Here is a 23,328-nt window from a genome sequence, read left to right on the forward strand (position 1 = left end):
ATAAATTTCCCTTTTCTGCTTTAACCTAGCTCAAATTAACACTTATAACAAATATCCCTAATTAGTATACACACCAAAATATAAGAATTTTTTTTAAAGTTACCAATTGTATAAAATCTGAGTGCAGGCATGGCAAGCTAGAATGTACTTTCTGAAAATAATGGCAGATGGCAGGTATGAACTTGGAAATAAAATCAAAATTAGAATAGCAGTCTAATAGTTGTGAAGCCAAAAATAATTTGTGAAGGCAAAACAAATACTATCTGGAAATCAAAACCAACTGATATAAAAGAAAAAAGCAGAACCTTTCTGAAGGAGATTTAACTTCAAAAATGAAACTACCAATTTACTTAAAATGCATCAAAATAAAATAGATTAATATTAGATGGAGAAAATAATGGATTAATGAATGGATATATGACAAATGCATCCAAAATAAAATAGATTAATATTAGGTGGAAAAAAGAATGGATTAATGGATATACGACAAGCACAGTAACATGTTAACAGCAGAATCTAGGTGGATGGTACACAAATGAATATTGTGAAGTTAATTCTGCAATACATTTAAATATATGCAAAATGTTGGGGATGGGGGGGCAGGGAATGAAAACTGCTGACACCATAATCCTTAAATTACATCACCTCATATAACAAGATTTGCCTGAACAGTAAATAGGAGCCATCTGAATAAGCATGGAATGTACATTATTTACTGATAGCAATAAATGGTTTAAACTGATACATCTAAGCCAGTTGTCTTAGCTCTTCCTCTTCTCATCACCCCCACAGATCCAGGCAGGGTGAAGCACACTATTTCTTAGGTTCCCCGTGGTCATGTTTTGGTTTCCCCCTTTGAGACTCAGGCTAGAACATCTCATTTCCTTTTATCTAAATTTCTAGAAAGCTGCTTCCCTAAATTATAAGATATAAATCTGATCAAATATGATGTAGTCTTTCTCCAAAGATTCTGATTATTTTCAATTTTTTATTACTGGTCAGAATTAAGTCCAAACAAGCAACTGTTCCTTATTTCTGACCATGCCCAATGAGATCAGTGAATGATGTATTCCAATGCTCTTTGACTTATTAAGGCCCTTTTTTAAAAATGTGCCTTAAGGAAATTATTAAGGATTTAACTGTAAAAAGCTTACCATAGCATTCTCTGTAATGGGGAAACACTGGAAACAAATATAACACTGTCCTCATCATATAAATGGTACCTACATATAATACAATACTTCCTGAGTCACTGAAAATGATTTTACACATTATTATTTCTTGATAAAGTATACACAAGACAGTGAGTGAAAAATCGTAATTTCAAGACATTATTATGGCATGACTTTGCACACATATGCTTATGTCTGAAAGGATCTATGCCAATGTGCTACAGCAGTTATCTCTTAATGTTAGTCTTCATTTTAATTATTATTTTCTATTTTTTCTGCAATAAAATGCATAACATTTCAGAATAACAAAATTATTTTACATTTTCTCTATAATTGTAAAGTAACTGCCAGACATCCAGCTCCTAGCAGAATGACACTTCTAAACACTATCCAGATGGCTGAAAGACCATCATTACCAGAGCAAACTGCCACACCACTTTTATAAACTTTATTACATTGCCCAGATTTTCCTACCCTAATTCTTCTGATTCTGTTCTCATCCAAATGCTCTCATCAATATTTCCCCCCTCAGATTTAAGAATTTTTGCATAACATCTTGACATAGAACAATACTCTCCCAATCCTTCTAGATGTTTCTTTGATATAAAATTGCCCTTCCATTGTTGTATTAGTCACCATTCCTTTCCTATACCTTACATCTTGCAGTGATAGAAGACACATCAGTCTTCCTTAGTAGACCTAAATGTCCCAGTAGGCAAAAACCATGTGTCAATAATCCTCCCCAGTGTTTAGCATATAGAAGACACAAAATAATTGCAAACCTGGGTAGATGAAGTTTCTTTTTTTCTTTTTTCTCCTTTTTTGAGACAGAGTCTTGCTCTGTCACCCAGGCTGGAGTGCAGTGGCATGATCTCGGCTCACTGCAACCTCCACCTCCCAGGTCCAAGCGACTCTCCTGCCTCAGCCTCCAGAGTAGCTGGGACTATAAGCGTGCACTACCACGCCTGGCTAATTTTTGTGTTTTTAGTAGATACGGGGTTTCATCATGTTAGTCAGGCTGGTCTTGAACTCCTAACCTCAGGTGATCGCCACCTCAGCCTCCCAAAGTGCTGGGATTACAGGCGCGAGCCAATGCAGCCAGTCGGTAGACGAAGTTTCAAATGGGTGAGGTGGCTGGAGAGTACCTAGGTGATTTAAATGAATTCAAGGCTCTAGACCCACATATTATATCCTATGACACTTAGCACTTAACTGTATGATTTAAAGTTACTCTTCATAACTTGAGAAATCATGGGGAAAAGGTAACAGGAGATAGATCAATGTTCCCCCAGTTCTCAAAAGTAAAAAGAAAAGATCCCCAAAACAAGAGACTCTGAAACATGGTATCAATCAACAAGCAAAGGTCTTCCAGACAATGGCACAAGAAAAGGTGTAAAAGCTGAAAAATGTGGCATAAGAGACCCTGCCTACAACAGTAGAAGAGTTAGGTAAATCAGAAGCTGAAGTTTAAAAGGTACATATTTTAAACAGCGGTTAGAGGTGAGGGGATATGAATTGAGTCCAGCTACACCAGTCTCCTTGTGGCTTTCCTGATATGCCACATGTGCATTTCCTCTTAGGATATTTGCACATACTATTCCTCTGCCTAGAACACTCATTTGCCTGGATATCCATATGACTAAACTCATCTCCTTTAAATATCTGCTCAAATGTCATGTTTTCACTGACATCCTACTTAAAATTTGAACCCTACCTTCTTACCCTCTCTACTTTTTCTTTTTTTTACAGTACTTATCACCTTCTAAAATACTTAATAATTTACTTATTTACTATGTTTAAGTATCTGTTTCACCCATTGGAATGTAAGTTTCAAGAAAATAAAAATCTTTCTCCATTTTGTTCACTGACATAGCCCAAGTGCTTAGAACGTAAGTGACCAATAAATATTTGTTTAATGTACAAAATGAATGTGAAAGATTGTGAAGGAAAAAATGAACAGGACTGGGTGATAACAATATAATATCAAGGAAAAAGCTCTAAACTTGAGATTTTTAAAAAATCTGGAATCAGCCGGGCATGGTGGCTCACACCTGTAATCCCAGCACTTTGGGAGGCCAAGGCGGACAGATCACCCGAGGTCAGGAGTTTGAGACTAGCATGGTCCAACAGGGTGAAACCCCATCTCTATTAAAAATACAAAAATTAGCTGGGCGTGGTGCTGTGCACCTGTAATCCCAGCTACATGGGAGGCTGAGGCAGGAGAATCGCCTGAACCTGGGAGGTGGAGGTTGCAGAGAGCCGAGATCGTGCCACTGCACTCCAGCCTGGGCAACAGAGCGAGATTCCGTCTCAAAAAAAAAAAAATTAAAATTAAAAAATCTAGATTCAAATTTAAGCTTTACCACTCAGTAGCTAGAAACTGACTAATATATTTTTCTGGCAAGTATCTAGGAATTTCCTAATCTGTGAAATGGGCTATTGTGAGGATCAGATTACACAAACATGTATGAGAGCAGCAGAGTGACTGTAGAATTAATTATTAATTTGAATAAATTCAAAAGAAAGTTCGATCTTAAAAGAACAAAAAGAAATTAAAGTTAGGGATTGAAGGATGTGACTGTGGGACTAGTGTTAATACTATGAGATATTAGAAAGCCCAGATAAATAAATTCTAGAGAATGAGAAAGAAGATAATGAGTTAGGTTTCCACCTATACCTGTACTGGACAGCATGGTATATCACTAGCCACATGTGCCTATTTAAATTAAAATTAAACAAAATTTAAAAGTCAGCTCCATAGTGGCTATGATACTGGATAATGCAGATTACAGAACATTTCTATCACAGAAAGCTCTACTGGATAGTGTTGACCTACAAATTTTGAGTTGACAGCAAAATATCCACTCCATAGTATATGTGACTAAAGTGATAAGAGAATTCAAGTAGGTGTCATTTTAATATTCCTTAGGCTGGATTCCTATACAGTTAGTTCAAGCACCTTTAGAAAAAATGTAAAACCCAACTAGTAATCAATCTGAATTGGAAATGCGAACTTCTGTGAACATGGCAAATTAAATAGTTCACATTACTTGATTCTAAGGTCCTGGGATACCTGAGCATTTCCCTGCTTATAGGATGAGGTCTCTGACACAGTAACTACAAATAGAATTTGGAGAGTCCCACTGAAGTCAACAACAAGGATCTGGTCAGCATCCTGGCCAAATCTCTGATTAGTAATTTCAAACATGCTGGCAAAAACAAATGTTATACGCAATCATATAACAGTTTTCTTAGTGAATGACAAGATGATATCTACCCCTCCGAATCTCACCCAGGAGGCAAAACTCTCTCATCAAAAGTAACTGCAGTTATGGAATGGTAGCAGTTTTCTTTAATGAGTAAGCATACTTCAACTACTGAAAGATCCAGAATTAAATATATAAATGCTTAAGAGAACCAAAGACAGATGTTAATGTTTTTAAAAAACTACACAAAAATTGATATTTTATATATTTACAAAACTTAAGAGAATCTAGTCTTTAAGAATGACTGACTTGTAACTCAAATTTAAGATGTGTAATTAATAGATCTGGACTTACGATTTTAAGCTGAAATCTTATAAGCTCATAAATAAAATGTGAACACTGCAAGGTCACTTTGTTTAAAAATCCAATTATATTTATTTATAAAAATGATTTAGTACCTGGGAGCATTCTGTTTATTACCTCAGACAATTGATGTACTTAAGAAAAGTAAATATATTAACTTCTAAACACTATTTTAATTACTTTAACCTCTTCCTATGCAGTAATATCTATAAAAACACTAGTTTGATATGCACTTCATATTAAAACAAGTAATTATTTGAACCAAAAGTAATCACCACCTAACTGTTCATCAACAACAGAATGGATAAATTGTGGTATATATCTACCCAATGGAATACTATTCATCAATAAGGATAAACAAAATGTGACTAGATGCAACATGGATGAATATCACGAACATAATACTGAGGGAAAGAAGCCAAACACAAAAAAGTACACACTGTATGATTCCATTTATATAAAGTTCAAACAGGCAAATCTATATGTTGGAAGTCAAGGTAGTGGTTATCCTGGTGGAAGGAGCCACTGGGATGAGCACAAAGAGGGCTTCCTAGAGTACTGGTAATGCTGTTTCTTAATCTAAATACAGATAAAACAGATGTGCTCATTCTGCAAAAATTAATTATGCCATAAGTTCTCTTTCTACTGTTTGGGTAGCATGTGTTAGGCTCTACACTTGCAGAGGAGGCCTTCTGTGGTACACTGCCTGTGATGGAGTCTAATTCAGGGTAAATATTAGGTAGTACAGATCTAAGCCACGATCTCCAACCAGCATTATCAGTAACAAAGCTAACGTTTTTACCTCTCTGTCTGCATCCTGTGTCTTATCTCTCAGTTGATTCTGAGCTGAGATGTTGGGACAGGGATATGACAAAATATTACCCCTAAGACCCAACAAGTAAAGAGAGCACTAATAGGCAGAGGACTATTAATACTTTACGCTACAAGGGTAGACTCTAGTCATGATCCTTTGATTTGATTTAGGGTTGAAATTAACATACTAATCGGATTAACAGCAGAAGTTATCTTCTCAATAATAAGGAAATAAAATCAAAAGTAGTAATATTTGCTTAGCACTTGCTTTTAAAGTGTCCCATAAAGTATCTCCCCTGACCAAAACAGTAATCCATTTCTCTGCAGCCTAAAAATGGATCACTTAATTTATTCTCAGGCATTTTTATTAAGTGACCACAAGCGTAGATGGCTCTATAGTAACTTCCCAACATAAAAAAGTCTATATGGAGAAGGTCTGGTCCATCTTAAAAGGCAATCTATAGAAACATGCTAACAAATAACCACAGCGATTAAATCTTCAGTTTCTTGTTCATTCACAGTCCAAAGACAGTTTGCACATAGGCAGTAAACCCTCCATGACCTATTCTCTTTCCTCCTTTCTTCTCTGATCTTGGGTCTTCCACATTCTTCCTAATTCCCTTTTATTCCAAACACTGTCTTCTTCCACAAGTTAAACGGCAAAATTCACTCACGAAAGTAAACTGACTGGTCTATCTTTTTAAACCACTCATTACATTTTCTTAAATTATGAACTTCATTTTGACAGAATGACGTTTTATAATTTATTCAGTAAGTACAACATAAACTAATGCCTTCTTAACTATATGACAAAGTATTTGATCATGATCTACTTAATCACAAAAGCTTTGAAACTTGGCATGACAAAGAGAGCAACATGATGAATAGTAAGTAGATAATATCTCCCCGGGAACATTAGGTGAGGTAATCCAGCATAGAGGAAAGAACATGGACTCTGGAGCAAGAACAGAGTTGAAATGCCATCTCTTTCATTTCATAAATGCAAGGCCTTACATAAATTAACTTCTCTAAGCCTCTAGTCCCTCAACTGTAACATACGTATAGTATCACTCACTTTTCAGAGCTGTTGTGTGAGATTTAAATGACATAATGTACATAAGCTTTAGCATGGTTCCTGTCATATTAGGACTTATTCAATTAAAACTTCTCCTACTACTATCACTAGAATTCCTAGCTAGGAATTCAAAATAGAGTAAATATTTCATTCAACATGAACTACAAAAATAAGCTCGAATTTTGCCAAACGATGTTAAATTTTAAGCCAGGTCACTTGTGCAAATAACCTTTGCTGCGGAACTGTATCAGCTCTTACAGGCTTCAGGATAGTCTCTTGGAAAATAATTACAACAGGTTAACTCAGCTGTATTCCTTCTGGAAAAAAGCTACCAAAGCTTCTGGCAGATGTTAAATAATACTTTTTTGTTTTGTTTTTTGAGACACAGTCTCACTCTGTCATCCAGGCTGGAGTATGATGATACAATCTCAGCTCACTGCAACCTCTGCCTCCCAGGCTCAAAGCAATCCTCCCGCCTCAGCCTCCCGAGAAGCTGAAACCACAGGCCCATACCACCACATTCAGCTAATTCTTTTTGTATTTTTGTAGAGATGGGGTCTCACCATCTTACCCAGGCTGGTCTTGAACTCCTGGGCTCAAGTGATTTGCCTGTCTGGGCCTCCCAAAGTGCTGGGATTACAGGTGTGAGTCACCATGCCCGACCTTAATATACTGCTTTTTATTAAAATGACATTTGTGACATTATAAACAAGTAAACTAAACAATTAGTGGCATTCTTAATCAGACATTCTTTTGACCTGAACATTTATAATCTCTGTAAAAACTGCCATTGAGCAGTTCTGACTAATGCAAACTACAATGAGGTTGGAGCCAAAGTTATAACTGGGAAAGAGGTTAGCAGTGTGGAGGAATGAAAGTTAACATGGGATTTTTTCTTCTCTTTTTCGTAAGATCACAAGAGCCAACAACAACAAAAAAAAACTGAAAAAAGTCCAAAATCAAGATATAAAAGTGTTACATATGTAATTGACATTTACTATGATTTTTAAGGATCTAAATTGCACTTAGAAGCAAAGTCAAAAGAAAAACTGTACATGGGTAACATGCACTTAAGGAAAAAAGGAGGATCCAAAAGTAAACTGTTACTTCAATACTCCGCTCAGCAACTTCAAATGAGAACATATGTTCCGGGATAGAGTAATTGGAGCCAGCCAGTCCTGGTGGCTCATGCCTGTAATCCCAGCACTTTGAGAGTCTGAGGTGGGTGGATCACTAGGTCAGGGGTTCTAGACCAGCCTGGCCAAGATGGTGAAACCCCATCTCTACTAAAAATACAAAACTTAGCTGGGCACAGCGCCTGAATCCCAGCTACTGGGGAGGCTAAGACAGGAGAATCGCTTGAACCTGGGAGGCAGGAGGTTGCAGTGAGCTGAGATCGCGCCACTGCACTCTAGCCTGGGAGACAGAGCAAGACTCCACATCAAAAAACAAAACAAAAGAAAAGAAAAGAAAAGAAAAGAAAAGAAAAGAAAACTGGAGTCGACTTCATAGAAGACCATGTGATAAGTAAACAGCAGGTTTTGTTAGGTCAGCCCTCTGAAATGTCCACATTCCTCTGGACTGTGTCATCCCTTTTCTATTGTCATTCAGTCTCCAAACTCCTGTGGCATTAATTTAGTCACATAGTTTTAAAGTGTGATTAAACTTTAACGGTGTCACCTAATGAACTAACTTCTAAAACTCTCACACACATCATTTCCTCCCTATTTTCATTGCCATCATCTTAGTTTAATTCTTCATTATTTCTCACCAATTGTGTTACAACAGCCTCCTCTAACTGATCTATGTCCATCCTTTCCGTTCTCCAATCCATTCTTAACATTGTAGCTGGAGTGACTTCTCTCAACCCCAAACCCAATCTGATCATGTCTGTTCCCAGCTTAATTCCTTCAAGGGTTCTCTATCACCAAGCCCCTTCAGCTGCTTCAGTTTTCTTTATATTTATCACTATCTGACATACTGTATTACTTGTTTGTTCACTGTCTCCACTCCAGCTAGAATATAAGTTCCATAGAGCAGAGTTTTTGTTCACTGCTATATTTTACAAGCATGAATGAATGCATGAACGAATGGACTGATAACCCACAAGCCAAAGACCTCCATGACCTGCCACTGCCCTCCTTTCATTTTATTCTCACCTCTACCAATACTAAATCATCTAGTTATGTAAATACAATATGCACTTTCATGCCCCCTTGCTTTGCCATATGCTGTTTCCTTTGCCTGGAATATAAACTCTCAAACTACCATCAACATTTTAAAACCTTCTCCAGAAAGCTTCCTCTGACCACCCCCACCCACCCACCCCCATATAGAGTCTTTCCTTTGTGCTACATTTGTACCTGTATCTACAGTGGCTCTAATCAAACTGCACTTTGTCTTTCACTTCCTAGACTGTGAAGTCTTTGAGGCTGAAGACTACTTATTCCTCTCTTTACCTCCAATGCCTAGGACAGGACCTTCACAAAGCAACTACTCTATAAATGTTGAAACATACGCATGACTATTCTGTAACAGGAATGAAAATATGGCATTTCAAGAAGTCACTACTCCAGGCCATGATGAATTTAAGTATAACCAACCATGTGATAAAACAATTACAACCAATGCCATCATCCAAGGTAACAAAAGGGAAAGACTAATAACAAATCACAAAATTATTCCAAAATAATTGACATATAGGCATACTCACACCTTATTAGATATCTACTGTGGTTCCTTCTTCCTCCATCATTTGTCTTCCCTTTAGGCTGGATTCTGTAGCTGGCAACTGGAGGCCCAGCCAAGCAGGCAGTAGAAGGGAGACTTGGGTTCCTCATGAACAATCTTTCAAGTATATCACCTTCTGTGGAAGCTTTTGATGTGTCATCTAAGTTTCTGTGTTCCCTCATATTTTGATAAAAAATCTCAAAGTACCAGTACAAGACTAGATTTTACCATGAGCCGTCTAACCCTGAACCAAAGACCAGAGCTTCCAACCACCTATAACCTATGCAATAAATGGGTTACAATTGTGCCTCAACTATCGATGCCTTCAGTCCTTGGAGCAGCCACACAGGGCATCCCTGACCAGTCACTTTCAACTACAGGAAGACTCATCCATCATCTTGGTGTGCCTTACAAACACTACTATTTTTTCTTTGAACACTGTAAACCAAGCCATTAAATCTAACCATAAGGAAAACCTGCCCTCCTTACTTGGTTCTAAGAGTGTGAATCTGCATAAAATGTACAATCACACACATGCATACAAATGAGTAGACATAAATGTACATGAAACCATTTAGAAAAGTTTTAAATCCAATGACAGCTATTAATAATATAACCTCAAGTGAAGCCAGGAGATGAGATGAAATCCTTTATTCCTCCCCTCCCCACCACTCAGTAACCAAGTTATGGAAAATTTACCTCCTAACATTTTCTCAATTAAGTTGCCTACTCCCAAAAATTTGCCTTAGTTCAGAATCCCAGCATTTCTCCCTGTGATAATAGTCTCCTAGTCTCTCTGCCTTTGGACACAGTGAAAATTGCAGCTACCATTCTTTGAAAGGTTATGTGACAGGCATTGCACTAAACACTTGATCATTTAACTCTATTTTTTTCAATTCTCACAGCAACAGTGCAAAACAGGATTACTGTTCCCGTTTTCACAAATGAGGGGGACTGAAACTCTGAGAGGTTAAGTGATTTGCCGAAGATAATACATACAGTTGAAACTGTAGTGGAAATTCAAATCCAGGTCTATATTCCCAGCCATTATATTGCCAAAATGCTCAACTGTCTTCAATTCGCTCCCAGTGTGACCTTTATTAAAGGTTAATCTAATCGTGTATTGCCCCACGTAAAATCCAGTAAATAAGATTCACCTTTTCAGTCTTCGTCCCACGTCATTCTCACACTCTGCTGCTACACTTAAGTCGCAGCAGTTCCCTAATTTGTCTTTAACTTTTTTGACTGTGAACATACTGTTTGTATGCCACGAAAAATTTTCCCCTTTGGTAAACTATTACTAATGCAAACATCCAAAATTTACTCAATCTTTACTTTGGAACATCTTTGCACTAACAAACACCAACCTAAATCTGGATTAAATGACCAGGTGCTATCGTTCTCAGTTAAGTTTCTCATAATGCTGTATTATAATTTTACCTACTAAGCTATTCCTTCCTTAAGAGTAAATACTGTATTTTTAAATTTCTGTATTGCTGGCACAGTGTGTATTTTGTAAAGACTCATGTATGTTGAACTAATTCATCAGAAGCAAGTATAGCTTAGGAACTTGGCCATGAAGTCAATTTGATGTGCTTTCGAATTCTAATCTGTCACACAGCTATCTGCTAAGCCTCCAGCAGACTTAATTTTAATTTATCCATCTGTAAAATGGAAGAAAACCGCACATACCTCATAGCATGGGAAGAAACAAAGATTCAGCACAACCTTTGGCACACTTAAAAGTACACTTTAAACATTAGCTACATATTTTTTTCACTCTCGGCTTATGCACGGTGACAAAGCCACACGTCAGAAAATAGCTTCTCCTAATAGCTTTCATCAGAGATTAAGGAGATCGAGACCATCCTGGCTAACACGGTGAAACCCTGTCTCTACTAAAAATACAAAAAAAAAAGAAAAAGAAAAAAAAAAGAAGAAGAAGAAGATTTCTCCAAAAAAATCTAAAGTCAAGATCTCTTACAAACATCCCTCATCGGTAGACCCTTGTCATTTAGCTTCTGGTTACACACAGCTCAGTAGCTATACCACCACCTTAAACCACTAGCTAATGTTTGCAGTTTATGGTTTCTTACCATTCATCGGTTTCCTCCCTCAAAGTCAACAGCGGAACTTACCCCACAGATACCAGTCAGCACCTTTTTCCAGGGCACCATCAGTTTCCCCCACAGCAGCCTTTCGCGAATTAGAGAGATCCCTATGATCTATCATCTAGTACAAACTTAAATCTCCTCGGAGCAAAATAGAACCTCTGCTACCCATTCCAAGACCTCAGCACCCAAACTATTACTTCAAGATAAAAAGAATGAATTCCTGTCACTAAAAGCTCAGGAAAAAGGAACCCTTTAAATCCTCCTCCAATTAGAGTTCTTCAAGTCTGTTTCCCTCACATAGTGACCAAAATCCATCATCCCATCCCGCCACCTTCCTGACAGAATCCAGGGTCTAGTCTACTCTCTCGAAAGAGAGGTGGGTCCCTACTTTCAGGGACCGGGATGCCTTCCGCCCACCCGTGTCACTTCCTTTCCCACCTCGCCTGCCCTCCTTCAGCGCAGGCCCGGCCTGGTCCCTCGCTGCTAACTCCTTCCACACCCCGCTACTCACCGTTTCTTTGGGATGGTGCCCGACTCCTGCGCGGCGGGAGTGGCCGTGGGCGCCGCCGTGGCCGCCGACGCGGCTCTCCGCGCTTTGCACTCATTGGTACTCAGAGCCTCCCGGGGCCGGCCCAGCAGATGGCCGGAGAGAACCCGCAGCCTCCGCCCGTGGCGGTCCGGGTCCCGGTCCCGGTCCACTGCAGACCCGTAGCTCGCGCCCGCGCCCGCGCCCGCGCCCGAGCCCGTCCCACCCGCTGCAGCCGCCGCCTCCGCCATGGCTACCGCCTTGTGCCGCCGCCCGGAACCGCTGGGCGCGGGTGAAAGGTCACTCATAGCGGCGCCCGGCGCGACCATTCGCTGCGGCGCATCCCGGCAGCCACCGCGGCGACTTGGCGGCGGGTGCCATGCGCCTGGAGCTTCACGTTCTCTGCCCCCACCCACCGCGCCATCGCTCCCCGGTCTCGCCTTGGGAAGCGCGCACCTGCCAAGCAGGTGAGTTCGAGCTGACTCCAGGTTAGCTCAGTCCGGGCCAGCTGGACCAAGAGCCAAACCACGTCTGCCCTCGAGATGTCCTAGAACCCTGGGTGGTGTCCTTGGGTGTGGCCTGGGGGCCTTCGAGGGCAGATCCCTTGGAGCACGAGAAGTGAGCAGTGCTACTGGACCTGATGGATCCAGCGGCATCCTTTTCCTGAAAGAGAGTCTAATGTTCCACCTGTGCTCTTCCTCCCTGCGGGGTCACCAAAGTAACTCAAAGCTGACCATCATTGCCTGTAACCATTAGAGCAAATAACTCTATCATTTTCTTATTTCTCACCACCTATTTCGTGCCTGGCACTGTGTTTAATGCTAGATCACAAGTAAGTACAGAAAGTGAGTTGCAACTTCAGTTCTGTTTTCATTCATTACTGGATCCTAATCCCTTCCTAACTCTAACAGAGACAAAGTTTCTTATTGGTACAGATAAAAATTACCCAAGAGCTGTTAAGACATCTCAGTTATTTACAGATTGAATTCATTTCTGGAAGATAGCACGTGAAAAGTGCTCCTCACCTATTTTTCAGCCAGTGTCTTGCATAAGAATTAGCAAAAACTCACATACACTGGCCATTGTCATTCTCCATCTTGTCGCCACTTTCACGTCATGCTTTCCTAACAAGAAAAATATTGGCAATGAAATCTGAAGAACACCACATCCGTGGGACTAGAGACTAACAATTGCTCTCTAGGGTGTCGCCAGCTTCTAAAATTGAGATTGTGCCTTTACAGTGAACTTCCAAAGAGGCTCAGACTGGTTAAAATCTATCAATTAAGGGCTAAGCAAATTGTTGTTGGAGGGCCACCTCTAGCCTGTGACCTGTTTTTACACAGCCCTCATGCTAATGGTTTTTGTATTTGAGAAGGGTTGTTAAAAAAAAAAACAAGAAATTTTTTAAAAGAATATGCAACAGAGACCTTATGTGGTCCCACAAGCCCCAAAATATATGTTACCTGGCCTTTACAGGAGGTCCTAATGTCCTCTGAAATTCATATACAAAGAGATGCCAAACCGTTGAAAACAGTCCAAATGTTTAGCAACAGAGAAATGGTTAAATAGTCAATATGGTAAAATACTTTTGCAGCTATTAAAATAATTTAGTACAGTTGTAGAAACAAGAAAGAATTATGAATTTGGTAAATATAAAAAATGGCCATAACCTAGGCATCTTATACTTATCTCTTTAATCAATCTTTGCAGCAACACAATGACATGTTTTATTATCCCAATTTTATAGATGAAGTCTCAAGGAGAATAAGAAGCTTTTCTTAAATAGCTATATTTTATCTCAAATACCATATACTTCATGTTATTGTCCTTATTCCACCATTAGAGTTTGGGGACATTAACTCTGTATGTTAAAATTACTTATATAGGCTTGGGGTTTTTGTTTTTTATTTTATAGATTCTGAAATTGAACTTTCTAAAATAAATTTTCACTTTAGTTATAAACTGTACTCCTGGTTCTTAAGAATTGAGTTCTGGGAAGAATTTCAGAGATTGCCACCACAGCTAAAAGGACCTCATTCATGAGGTGCAAGAACATGAAACACATATAGCACTTTCCTAGGTATTTATAACTGAAAAAAGAGAATCTTTAGTTGATCTTGTGTAATTAAATATCAAAGCATGCAAGCCACTAGTTTCTGGCTTTTGCGTACTTTGTTGCCTACCCTCACAACAAAGAAGTTGTACCTGATTGACATTTTCAGTGTTCAACTGATGCTCAGAAAAGTGGCTATACGCTCCTACATATTTGGTAACGGAAGAAAAATACTAGCTTCCTTTCCTTTACTTGATTTCATTGTCAATTAGAGGAGTTGTCTCTTATTTAAAAATTTTAAAACCCACTTTGCCTTCCAATGTCATGTACATAATTCAAATGGTGTTCTTTTTGTCTTGCACAGTCTGAAGAAAGCCACACTCATCTCCTCTGACCTGATAAAGCAGTCTCCAGAACAGATAGATGGAGGTGGCTCAATCCAATAATTAATGAGCCAAGAATTATTCCCGCATACTAGCTCCTCAGTTCATCTAGGCATTACCTCCATTTCCTCATGTTTTACCTCCTCTTTTATCTTTAGAATCCAATCTCAGATGTCACTGATGAAGTTGTTACAGAGAACTACAATAACAGCTGTCTAGACCTACAAGTTATTGAATTGAGATGTCCTGTAGCCTTTGATACAGTAGGTCATTTTTTGTTTTTGCAAGAATGTAATCCCCTGATTCTCCATGTGCTTCCTTGAATGGGGTAGAAACTGAGCTCATTTTCCCCTCCCTTTTATGCTTCCCTATACTCCACCAAGGTGCCACTGTCATCCTGTTCCATCAACCTCAGGGTTATTTTCAGCCTTTTCTTCTTTTGCCTTTTATATTAAGTACATCAACAGTACATTATCCTCTGTGTCTCTTAAATCTATTCTTTCCCTGAGAATTTATCCTCTTGCTTACCATTTATCACATACTGCCTTTATATGTTAATTAACTTTTCATTTACTCATGTCTGTTTCTTCCAGTAGGCCATAAACTCCATGAAGGCAGAGTTCATATCCCACGTAAGAATCTGAGACTTATACTTAATTTATAAATGACTCATCACTTTGAATTTGGGGAGAGACACTGAGCCAGAGTTCCCATAGGAACTATTTTCCTCTTTTCCCCCATTTGAAAATGCCTAGCTAACGGAGGTTCCAGTGAGCTGAGACTGTGCCACTGCACTCCATCCTGGGCAACAGAGTGAGACCCTGTCAACAAAAAAAGAAGGAAGAAAGGAAAGAATGAAGGAAGGGAGGGAGGGAGGGAGGGAAAGAAAATGCCTAGCTAATATTTAATGTACAAAGTTACCTCATAGAAGAGCACTTTCCAAGATAATGGGAATGTTCTATATCTGTACTGTCACTGCTAGTCATATGTGACTATGAGCACTTGAAATTGGGCTAGGAAAACTGAGAAACTGAATTTTTAATTTTAATTAATTAATTTAAACTTAAATGGCTTTATATGACTCATGGTGACTATATTTGATAGCACAGTTGCAGAGTTTAAGTTATTGGTGCCTGGAGATATCAACCTTACCTTTCCCCTACTACTGTTATAACCCACACTGGGGTATGGAGAATGAAAATATGCAAGAAGTATTTTTCCCTTGCATACTGACCTAGGGCTGTAAATGTATTTTTTTCAGAAAAAAAAAAAATGCTATAAAAGATTACGTGTGGTCAAAATAATACCATTTCCAGTACATTATGGATTAGATAGGCTTTTATAAGCCAGCTTGCTGATCTAACCATCAGAAATAAGTTTCTTTTATGTAATGTACAAGTCAAAGATAAGTCTTGGGAATTCCAAGTCTTGGGTTTCCAAGCCTATGCAGTTACCTCCTTTCTGATTCACCACCTCCCTTGTAACACAGGCTCTGTAAAAAAGTTAAGACATTCTAAGAGTTATTTGACTAACATAAAAGAACTATTTAATGGTTCTGAGAAAAGTCAGACAATGAGGAGGACTTGATTTTTGTGCTAGATCTCCAGATCTTAAGAAATTGTTCAAGCACTGTCCAGTCAAGCTCGGAAGGATCTGTTAATTTTTAGATTTTTTAGATTTTTTGGAATTTAAGGATCAGTTAACCTGACTCCCTGGAGTGCTCAGTCTGACACTACTAAAATACTTTAAATGTAAATGTAGTTAACCGCTCTCTTGTCTAAATTGAGGTATAGATATGCTTCTTGCCAACTCTCAGAAGGCAAAATGTATAAATTTCGCAGATGTTAACTGAGTAACAAAAAGCTTTCTTCTGGGTGATAAAAAGCTTAATGTAAACCAAAATTGTACTAGTAGAAAAACTACTGATTATATATACGTATTTTAAATATGTGTACAATAATGAAAACATAGACAGTAAAAGCATTCATTACTAGGTGCTATGAGATGCAAAAGTATTTAAGCCAATTCCTCGTTTACATGGTGTAATCAGGCTAGGAGTCAGTCTGTAAGTGGGAAAAAAAAGTATGTAATACTATTGGTGGGAATAAGTATGAAGGTGACCTTGATGAAGAGTTTCCTACCACCTCTCCATACAAAAGTAGAACCCAAGCAGGATATCCTGAATTCATGCTACCAGAGGAACAGATATTTCACATGAAGCCAAGTCTGTCGAGATTCTTGTGATTCCCACAAAAATTAAAACCTCAGTGAATATCACTTTTAGGTAGGCCATCTCAACAAACCTGTTCTTTCTGAGTCCTGGGACACTTGGCTCTTGATAACTTGGCTCTTAATTGAGAGCAGACCACATGCACAGAAACAAGCAGTAAATGTATGACCTGTAATTTTAAGTGGAGTGGATTTATTTGCATTCATGACATCTAACTTGAGGCACAAAAAAAGTCTAAATAGAATAGATTAACTCCTGGAATCATGCACCAAATTTCTTTATTGCTTTGATTTTTATTACTTGTCTTCAGAACTTCTGAGTGATCCCTAAATATAGGAATTTTTGGATTTTTATACCCTTTTTTTGTGAAATATAACACAAAGAAAAGTGAACCAAAGCATAAATTATCACAAATCAAGTACCCTTAATTTACCATCTAGGTCAGGAAATAGAACATTACAGAATACAGAATTCTCCCTTATGCTCTCTCCCAATCGCTTTATGCACTCTCCCTGCCCACCAAAGGTAACCATTGTCCTAGTTGTATGATAAGCACTTCCTTGTTTATTTTTTATGGTTTTACCAACCAGGCATGCATCCTTCACCTGCTCCTGTTTTTTGCATTTATATAAATAGAAGCTTATGATATGTTCTTTTGTGTCTGGTTTCTTTCATTCAACATTATCTTTATGAGTTTCAATAATATTGTTGTAGTTGTGCATTTATTTTCTTTGCTGTATAGTATTCTGTTGAATCCATATATCAGAGTTTATCTTTTCAACAATTAATGGATGTTCGAAGTGTTTCCAGTTTCATACTACTATGGATAGGGGTTGCTATGCACATTGTTGTAGATGTCTCTAGGTGGACAGGCATATGAATTTCCGTTGAGTATCCATCTAAGAGTGGAATTCCTAGGTCAGAAAGTGTACATATGTTTAACTGTGCTTAACTGTAACAGATAATGAAGCACCAATCCGTTTTCCAAAGAGATATTACAAAATTTTCTACCCCAGCAGTATATGAAAGTTCCCATTTCTCTAATATGTGTTATTGTCAATCTAGTTAGTTTCAGTCACTCTGATAGATGTGTACTATTATCTTATTGTGGTTTTAATTTGCAGTTCCCTGATTACTAATGAGATCAAGCACCTTTTTATGCATTTGTTGACTATTTGGATGTCATTATTTGTGAAACTACTGTTCTAGACTCTTATTCATCTTTCAGTTGGTTACCTTTAATCATCGTATTGATTTGTAAGAATTATTCATATATTTCAGATATGAGCCTTTTTCAGATAGATGTATTGCAAGTTTCTAATTTCATTATGTGATTTCCTTTTTATTTGCCTAATAGTGATGTTTGAAGAGCAAAAGATGTAACTTTCATTATGATCAAATTTGCCAACCTTTTCCTTTATTTAATATTTTTTGTGTTCTGTTAAAGATATCTTTTTCTGCTTTGAGGTAGTGAAGGTAATTCTCCTGTATTATCTTCTAGAAGCCTTATTTTTATAAGGCTTTTTAGACTTTCATATCTGTATCGATTCGCCTTTCATATTTATATCTATAGTTCACCTGGAATTGATTTTGGTGTTTGTGGAATAGAAGTCAATTTTTTTCCCCCCACATTGGTATGGGGGGTTGTCTCAGCACCACTTGTTGAACAGATCTTGTTTGACATTGCCACCTTTGTCGTCAATCAAGTGTCCATATAAGCACTGATCTGTTGCTGAGCTCTCCATTCTGTTCCATTGGTTTATGTATCAGCTTTGTATCAATATCGCACTATCTTAACTATTATATATTCTTCTAGATCTTTTACATAGAATTGTATCATTTGTGAATAATGACAGTTGATTCCTTCCATTTCAATTGTTATATCTTGTGCTTTTTCTTGCCTTACCCAGCTGGCTGGGACCTCCAGTGCATTGTTGAATAGAAGTTTAGATAATGGCAACCTTATGATGTTCCTGATTTCCAAGGGAAATCTCTCCACATTCACCATTGTTTGTAGTAGGGTTCTGATGTTTTGCTTTTTTAATAAACCTTTTAGCAGATTAAGGAACTCCACTTTTGATCGTGGTTTGCCAGCAGTTTTTATCATAAATGGATATTGAATTTTAGCAAATGTTTTTTCTTGCCGGGCTGGGTGGCTCATGCTTGTAATCCCAGCACTTTGGGAGGTGGAGGCGGACAGATAATTTGAGGCTAGGAATTCAAGACCAGCCTTGCCAATATGGCGAAACCCCATCTCTACTAAAAATACAAAAATTAGCCAGGCGTGGTGGCACACACCTGTAATCCCAGCTACTCAGGAGGCTGAAGCAGGAGAATCACTTGAACCCAGGAGGCAGAGGTTGCAGTGAGCTGAGACTGTGCTATTGTACTCCAGCCTGGGTGACAGAGCAAGACTCTGTCTCAAAAAAAAAAAAAAAAAACCATGGGCTGGTGACAGAGGTGGCTTCTGTATCTGTTGAGATAATCATATGATTTTTCTCTTTTATTCTGTTGGTAAGGTAAATTATAAGGATTGGCCTTCTGCTGTTAAGGCAACCTTGTAATCCTGGCATAAACCCAACCTGGTCATGAGGTATTGGCCTTTTTATATATTACTAAATACAGTATATTAAAATGTTGTTTAGGGATTTTTGTATTTATATTTAAAAGTGTATATATTTAAAAGTATATTAAAAGTATATTTTAAAGTAATTTAAAAGAAATTTTTCTTTCTCTAATATTCATGTCAGGTATTGCTGACCTCATGAAACAAGCTAATGAGTACTCCTTTGTTTTCTAGTGTCAAGAAGAGTTTGTATAAGATTGATCATTATTTCTTCCTTAAATGTTTGGTAGAATTCACCAAAGAAACAATCTGAACCTGGAGTTTTCTTTATGGGAAGGTTTTTATTCATAGATTAAATAAAATAATGCTATTTGGATTTTCTATTTATACTGTTTGTTTTTTCTTTACTTTCTTTTTTTTTTTTTTTTTTGAAACAAGGTCACTCTGTCACTGGAGGGCAATGGCATGATCATAGGTCACTGTAACCTGGAACTCCTGGGTTCAGATAATCTTCCCACCTCAGCTTCCTGAGTAGCTGGAATTACAGGTGCGTGCCACCATTCTGGCGGGTTTTTTTTACAGACTATATCTCTAAGGGGTATAAATTTCTCTCTAAGCAATTCACTTTATTCCTTCAAGTTTTGATAACTGTATTTTCACTATTATTCACTTATAAATAATTCACTTTTGTATTTAAAAATAATAAGTATCCTTTTTTGTTTGGGAGTAGAGGGTTCCATATAATGCTCGTTCAAATTTGCTGATTGTATTGTTTAAATATTTTAAATCGTAGGTATTTTATCTACTTATTCTATCAGTTATTGATAGTATGTTGAAATATTCCACTATTATGGATTTATTCATTTTTCCTTGTAGGTCTGCTAATTTTTATTTTCTCTATTTCGAAGCTATGTTGTAGATATATCAAAATTATTATATTTTTCTGGCAAACTGAACCTCTTATAATTATCAAGTGTCCCTCTTTGTTTCTAATAATGGTTTTTGTTTTAAAGTTTAACTACACCAGCTTTGTGAGTGTGTATATGATTCTGTCCTATAACTTTTAATCTTTTTGTATCCATATATTTTAGATGTGTCTCTTGTAAACAGCATTTAGATGTTTTCACCAATCTGAGCATACAATCGTGGGTCATTGAGCCCATTTTAATGTAACCAAGTTAGTAATATAGTTGGTATAATGGCTAAGAGCAGTGGCTTCAGTGCTGCACAGACCTAGGTTTGAATATTGGCTCTACCATGGCCAAGTGTGTTGTCTTGATCTCTGGGCTTGTTTCTCAGGAGCATTAAGGATTAATGAGCAAAAATATAAATTCTAAGTGCAATTATGGAAGGGGAAGTGAAGCTGGTATAAGGAAGACAGTCTTCCTGGAAAAAATTAATTATTGGTAGAGGGAAGAGAAATAAAGATAAACGGGTACGGTGAGACCAACTGTGGGAACACTGAAAACTTAGCAAAAGAGTAAAAACTTTTGCCGGTGGGAGCTTTTATAAGCTCTTGAGCAGGGAATTAGCATGACAAGCCTGAAGAGATCACTACTTTGGAATTTTCTCCCAAGTGGAAGTCAGTCTGTTGGGTATACCTGAGAACCTGTTGGCCATTGTAAAAAGTTGTACTGAGAAAAGATGAAGACCTAAACAACTACAAAAATAAGATTACAGTGTTTGAATGACAGGAAAGCATTGAACTATGGTTAGCTGTCTTTTGCAGTAAAGAGCAGTAAGTTAGCTTAGGAGGTGAAGATGTTTAATGTGAAAGTGGCTGCAGGTAGTTCCATGTTGTGTCACAATGCCGTTCACTGTGCTCCTGGATGTCACAATTGCACTAAAGTATACAGGGAAAAAGGAAAGCGACTTTTAAAATTAGCCAAATAATTGGGAGAGAGTTGAAAGTACCTTATGTATAATTTCCCTTCTGCTAACTTAGTATGCAATCTAAAATTCTTGATTTCTTGATTTTTTTCATATTTTAAGAAGGAATAATTTATGACTTGCCTACATCTCAGATTTATTGCAAAATGATAGATGCACAAGTATTTTGGGAACCCAAGTCAAAAATCACTTTAAAATAATTAATTTTATTGGAAAATACATATATAATCAAGATTTTATATTTACCAATATCAATAATCTAACGCACACGGGGCGCAGTGGCTCACATCTGTAATCCCAAGCACTTTGGGAGGCTGAGCTGCACTGATGGCTCGAGGCCAGGAGTTCAAGACCAGCCTGAGCAACATGACGAAACCACACCTCTACAGAAAATGTAGAAAGTTAGCCAGGGGTAATGGCGAGTGCCTGTAGTCCCAGCTACTAAGGGTGGGTGGGGGGTTTGAGGCAGGAAGATTGTTTAGTCCTGGGAGGTCCAGGCTGCAGTGAGCCATTATCACACAACTACACTCCAGCCTGGGCAACAGAGTGAGACCTTGTCTCAAAAACAAAACAAAACAAAACAACAACAACAAAACACCTCTAAAGCAGCAACTCTTAAACTTTTTAGTCTCTAGGATCCCTTTATAATATTAAAAATCGAGACCCAGCCAGGTGTGGTGACTCACACCTATAACCCCAACACTTTGAGAGGCTGAGGTAGGAGGATCACTTGCATCTACGAGTTTGAGATCAGCCTGGGCAACATAGGGAGACCCCCATCTCTAAAAAAATTAAGAAATTAGCCAGTCATGGTAGAGCCTGCCTGTGGTTCCAGCTACTTGAAAGGCTGAGGTAGTGAGGTAGGAGGTAGGGGCTGCAGTAAGCCTTGATCACACCACTGTACTCCAGCCACGGCAACACAGCAAGACCCTGTTGCAAAAAAACAAAAAAAATTGAGACCACCACGCCCCACAAAGAGCTTCTGTTTATATTTATATCTATCCAACTATATTAGAAATTAAAATTGAAAAATATTTAAAGTCTTGATTATCAGTTTACTTAGAAATAATGATAAACCAATGCATATTATAACATATTTTATTTAAAATAACCATATTTTTCAGAAAAAAATGAGAAGAATGATATTCCTTTACATTTTCATAAATATCTTTGATGCCTGGCTTCTGACTTAGTAGAAGACAGCTGGGTTCTCGTATCTGCTTCTGAATTCCATCTTTTGAGATATCACATGCTGTGTAACCTCTGGAAAACTCCACTCTATGCTCATGAGAGCATGGGAGTGAAAAAGACAAATAACGTTTTAGTCTTATTATGAAAATAGTTTTGACCTTGCTGACCCACTGAAAGGGTCTCAAGGACCCACAGCAGTTTCCAGACGACATCTTGAGAACTGCAGCTCTAAAATGTTTCTAAAAACATCTGCTAAAACATGCACTGAGGAAGCTCTAGACAGCCAGTTGCCAGAAGTAATATGTAATGCCACTATTAATTTTAAAAAGCTGCAAAAAATATTTAAGGAATAATTTCATATATTGATATGTATGAAATATATATATTTCAATTTCATATAATCACATTTTGAAAGTCATAAGCAATCACATAGTGAAAGTCATTCCTACACTTCAAAATCAAATTTCCAAATCCAACCCAAATATGAACACAAGCATAATTCCTATAAACGGGATAGCTGAATTTAGTGTGACTTTTGTGATATAGCATGATTTAAGTTACTTTGTAAGATCTGATTCACTTCCATTTTAGGGTCACAAAGTTATTTTTATCATTGCAGTTAGATCAGTTAGATCGGTAGTAAATAGTTAAAAGATGTTCTGGGTGGGTTGTTCCCAGAATGATTTTTTTAATGCTATGGACAGCATAGCTTGGTAATTGTTTATTCATAAATCCTAGCACTTAGCCTTTTCATATCTCCAAGTTTCTTAGTTCTCTTCATCTGACCATCTTTATCCTTTGTAGACAATAACTACCAAGCACCCAAAAGCAAGTGGTATTCTCAAAGGCAAGTCTTTTCTATCTTAATTCAGATATGATAGTAATTGTTTTTTTTTTTTCCATTGACTAAAAGTATTCTTCTGGGGCAAAGAGATGAACCAAGTCTCTGCATTCACTAAGATTCCCCAGAGCCCCAGAGAAAGTTGGAACTGAGAATGTGGCAAAAGTCAGTGGTC

The 23,328-nt window shown here is 37.8% G+C and overlaps 1 protein-coding gene and 1 long non-coding RNA gene across 5 annotated transcripts in view; one reads left to right on the forward strand and one right to left on the reverse strand.

Moving 5' to 3' along the window:
* Positions 1 to 12,391, reverse strand: part of AGPS (alkylglycerone phosphate synthase) — a 159,557-nt gene extending 147,166 nt beyond the window's left edge. The window contains exon 1 of the mRNA XM_010382432.2: positions 11,985 to 12,391. Within this exon, the coding sequence (XP_010380734.2) occupies positions 11,985 to 12,328 (344 nt within the window). The 5' untranslated portion in view covers positions 12,329 to 12,391. The remainder of the gene's footprint in view (positions 1 to 11,984) is intronic.
* Positions 12,346 to 23,328, forward strand: part of LOC115893205 — a 98,890-nt gene continuing 87,907 nt past the window's right edge. For all 4 annotated transcript variants that reach the window (XR_004053179.1, XR_004053180.1, XR_004053178.1 and 1 more), the window contains exon 1: positions 12,346 to 12,466. This is a non-coding gene — a long non-coding RNA (uncharacterized LOC115893205). The remainder of the gene's footprint in view (positions 12,467 to 23,328) is intronic.

This window comes from Rhinopithecus roxellana, chromosome 14 (assembly GCF_007565055.1).
Source record: "Rhinopithecus roxellana isolate Shanxi Qingling chromosome 14, ASM756505v1, whole genome shotgun sequence".
NCBI lineage: Eukaryota > Metazoa > Chordata > Mammalia > Primates > Cercopithecidae > Rhinopithecus > Rhinopithecus roxellana.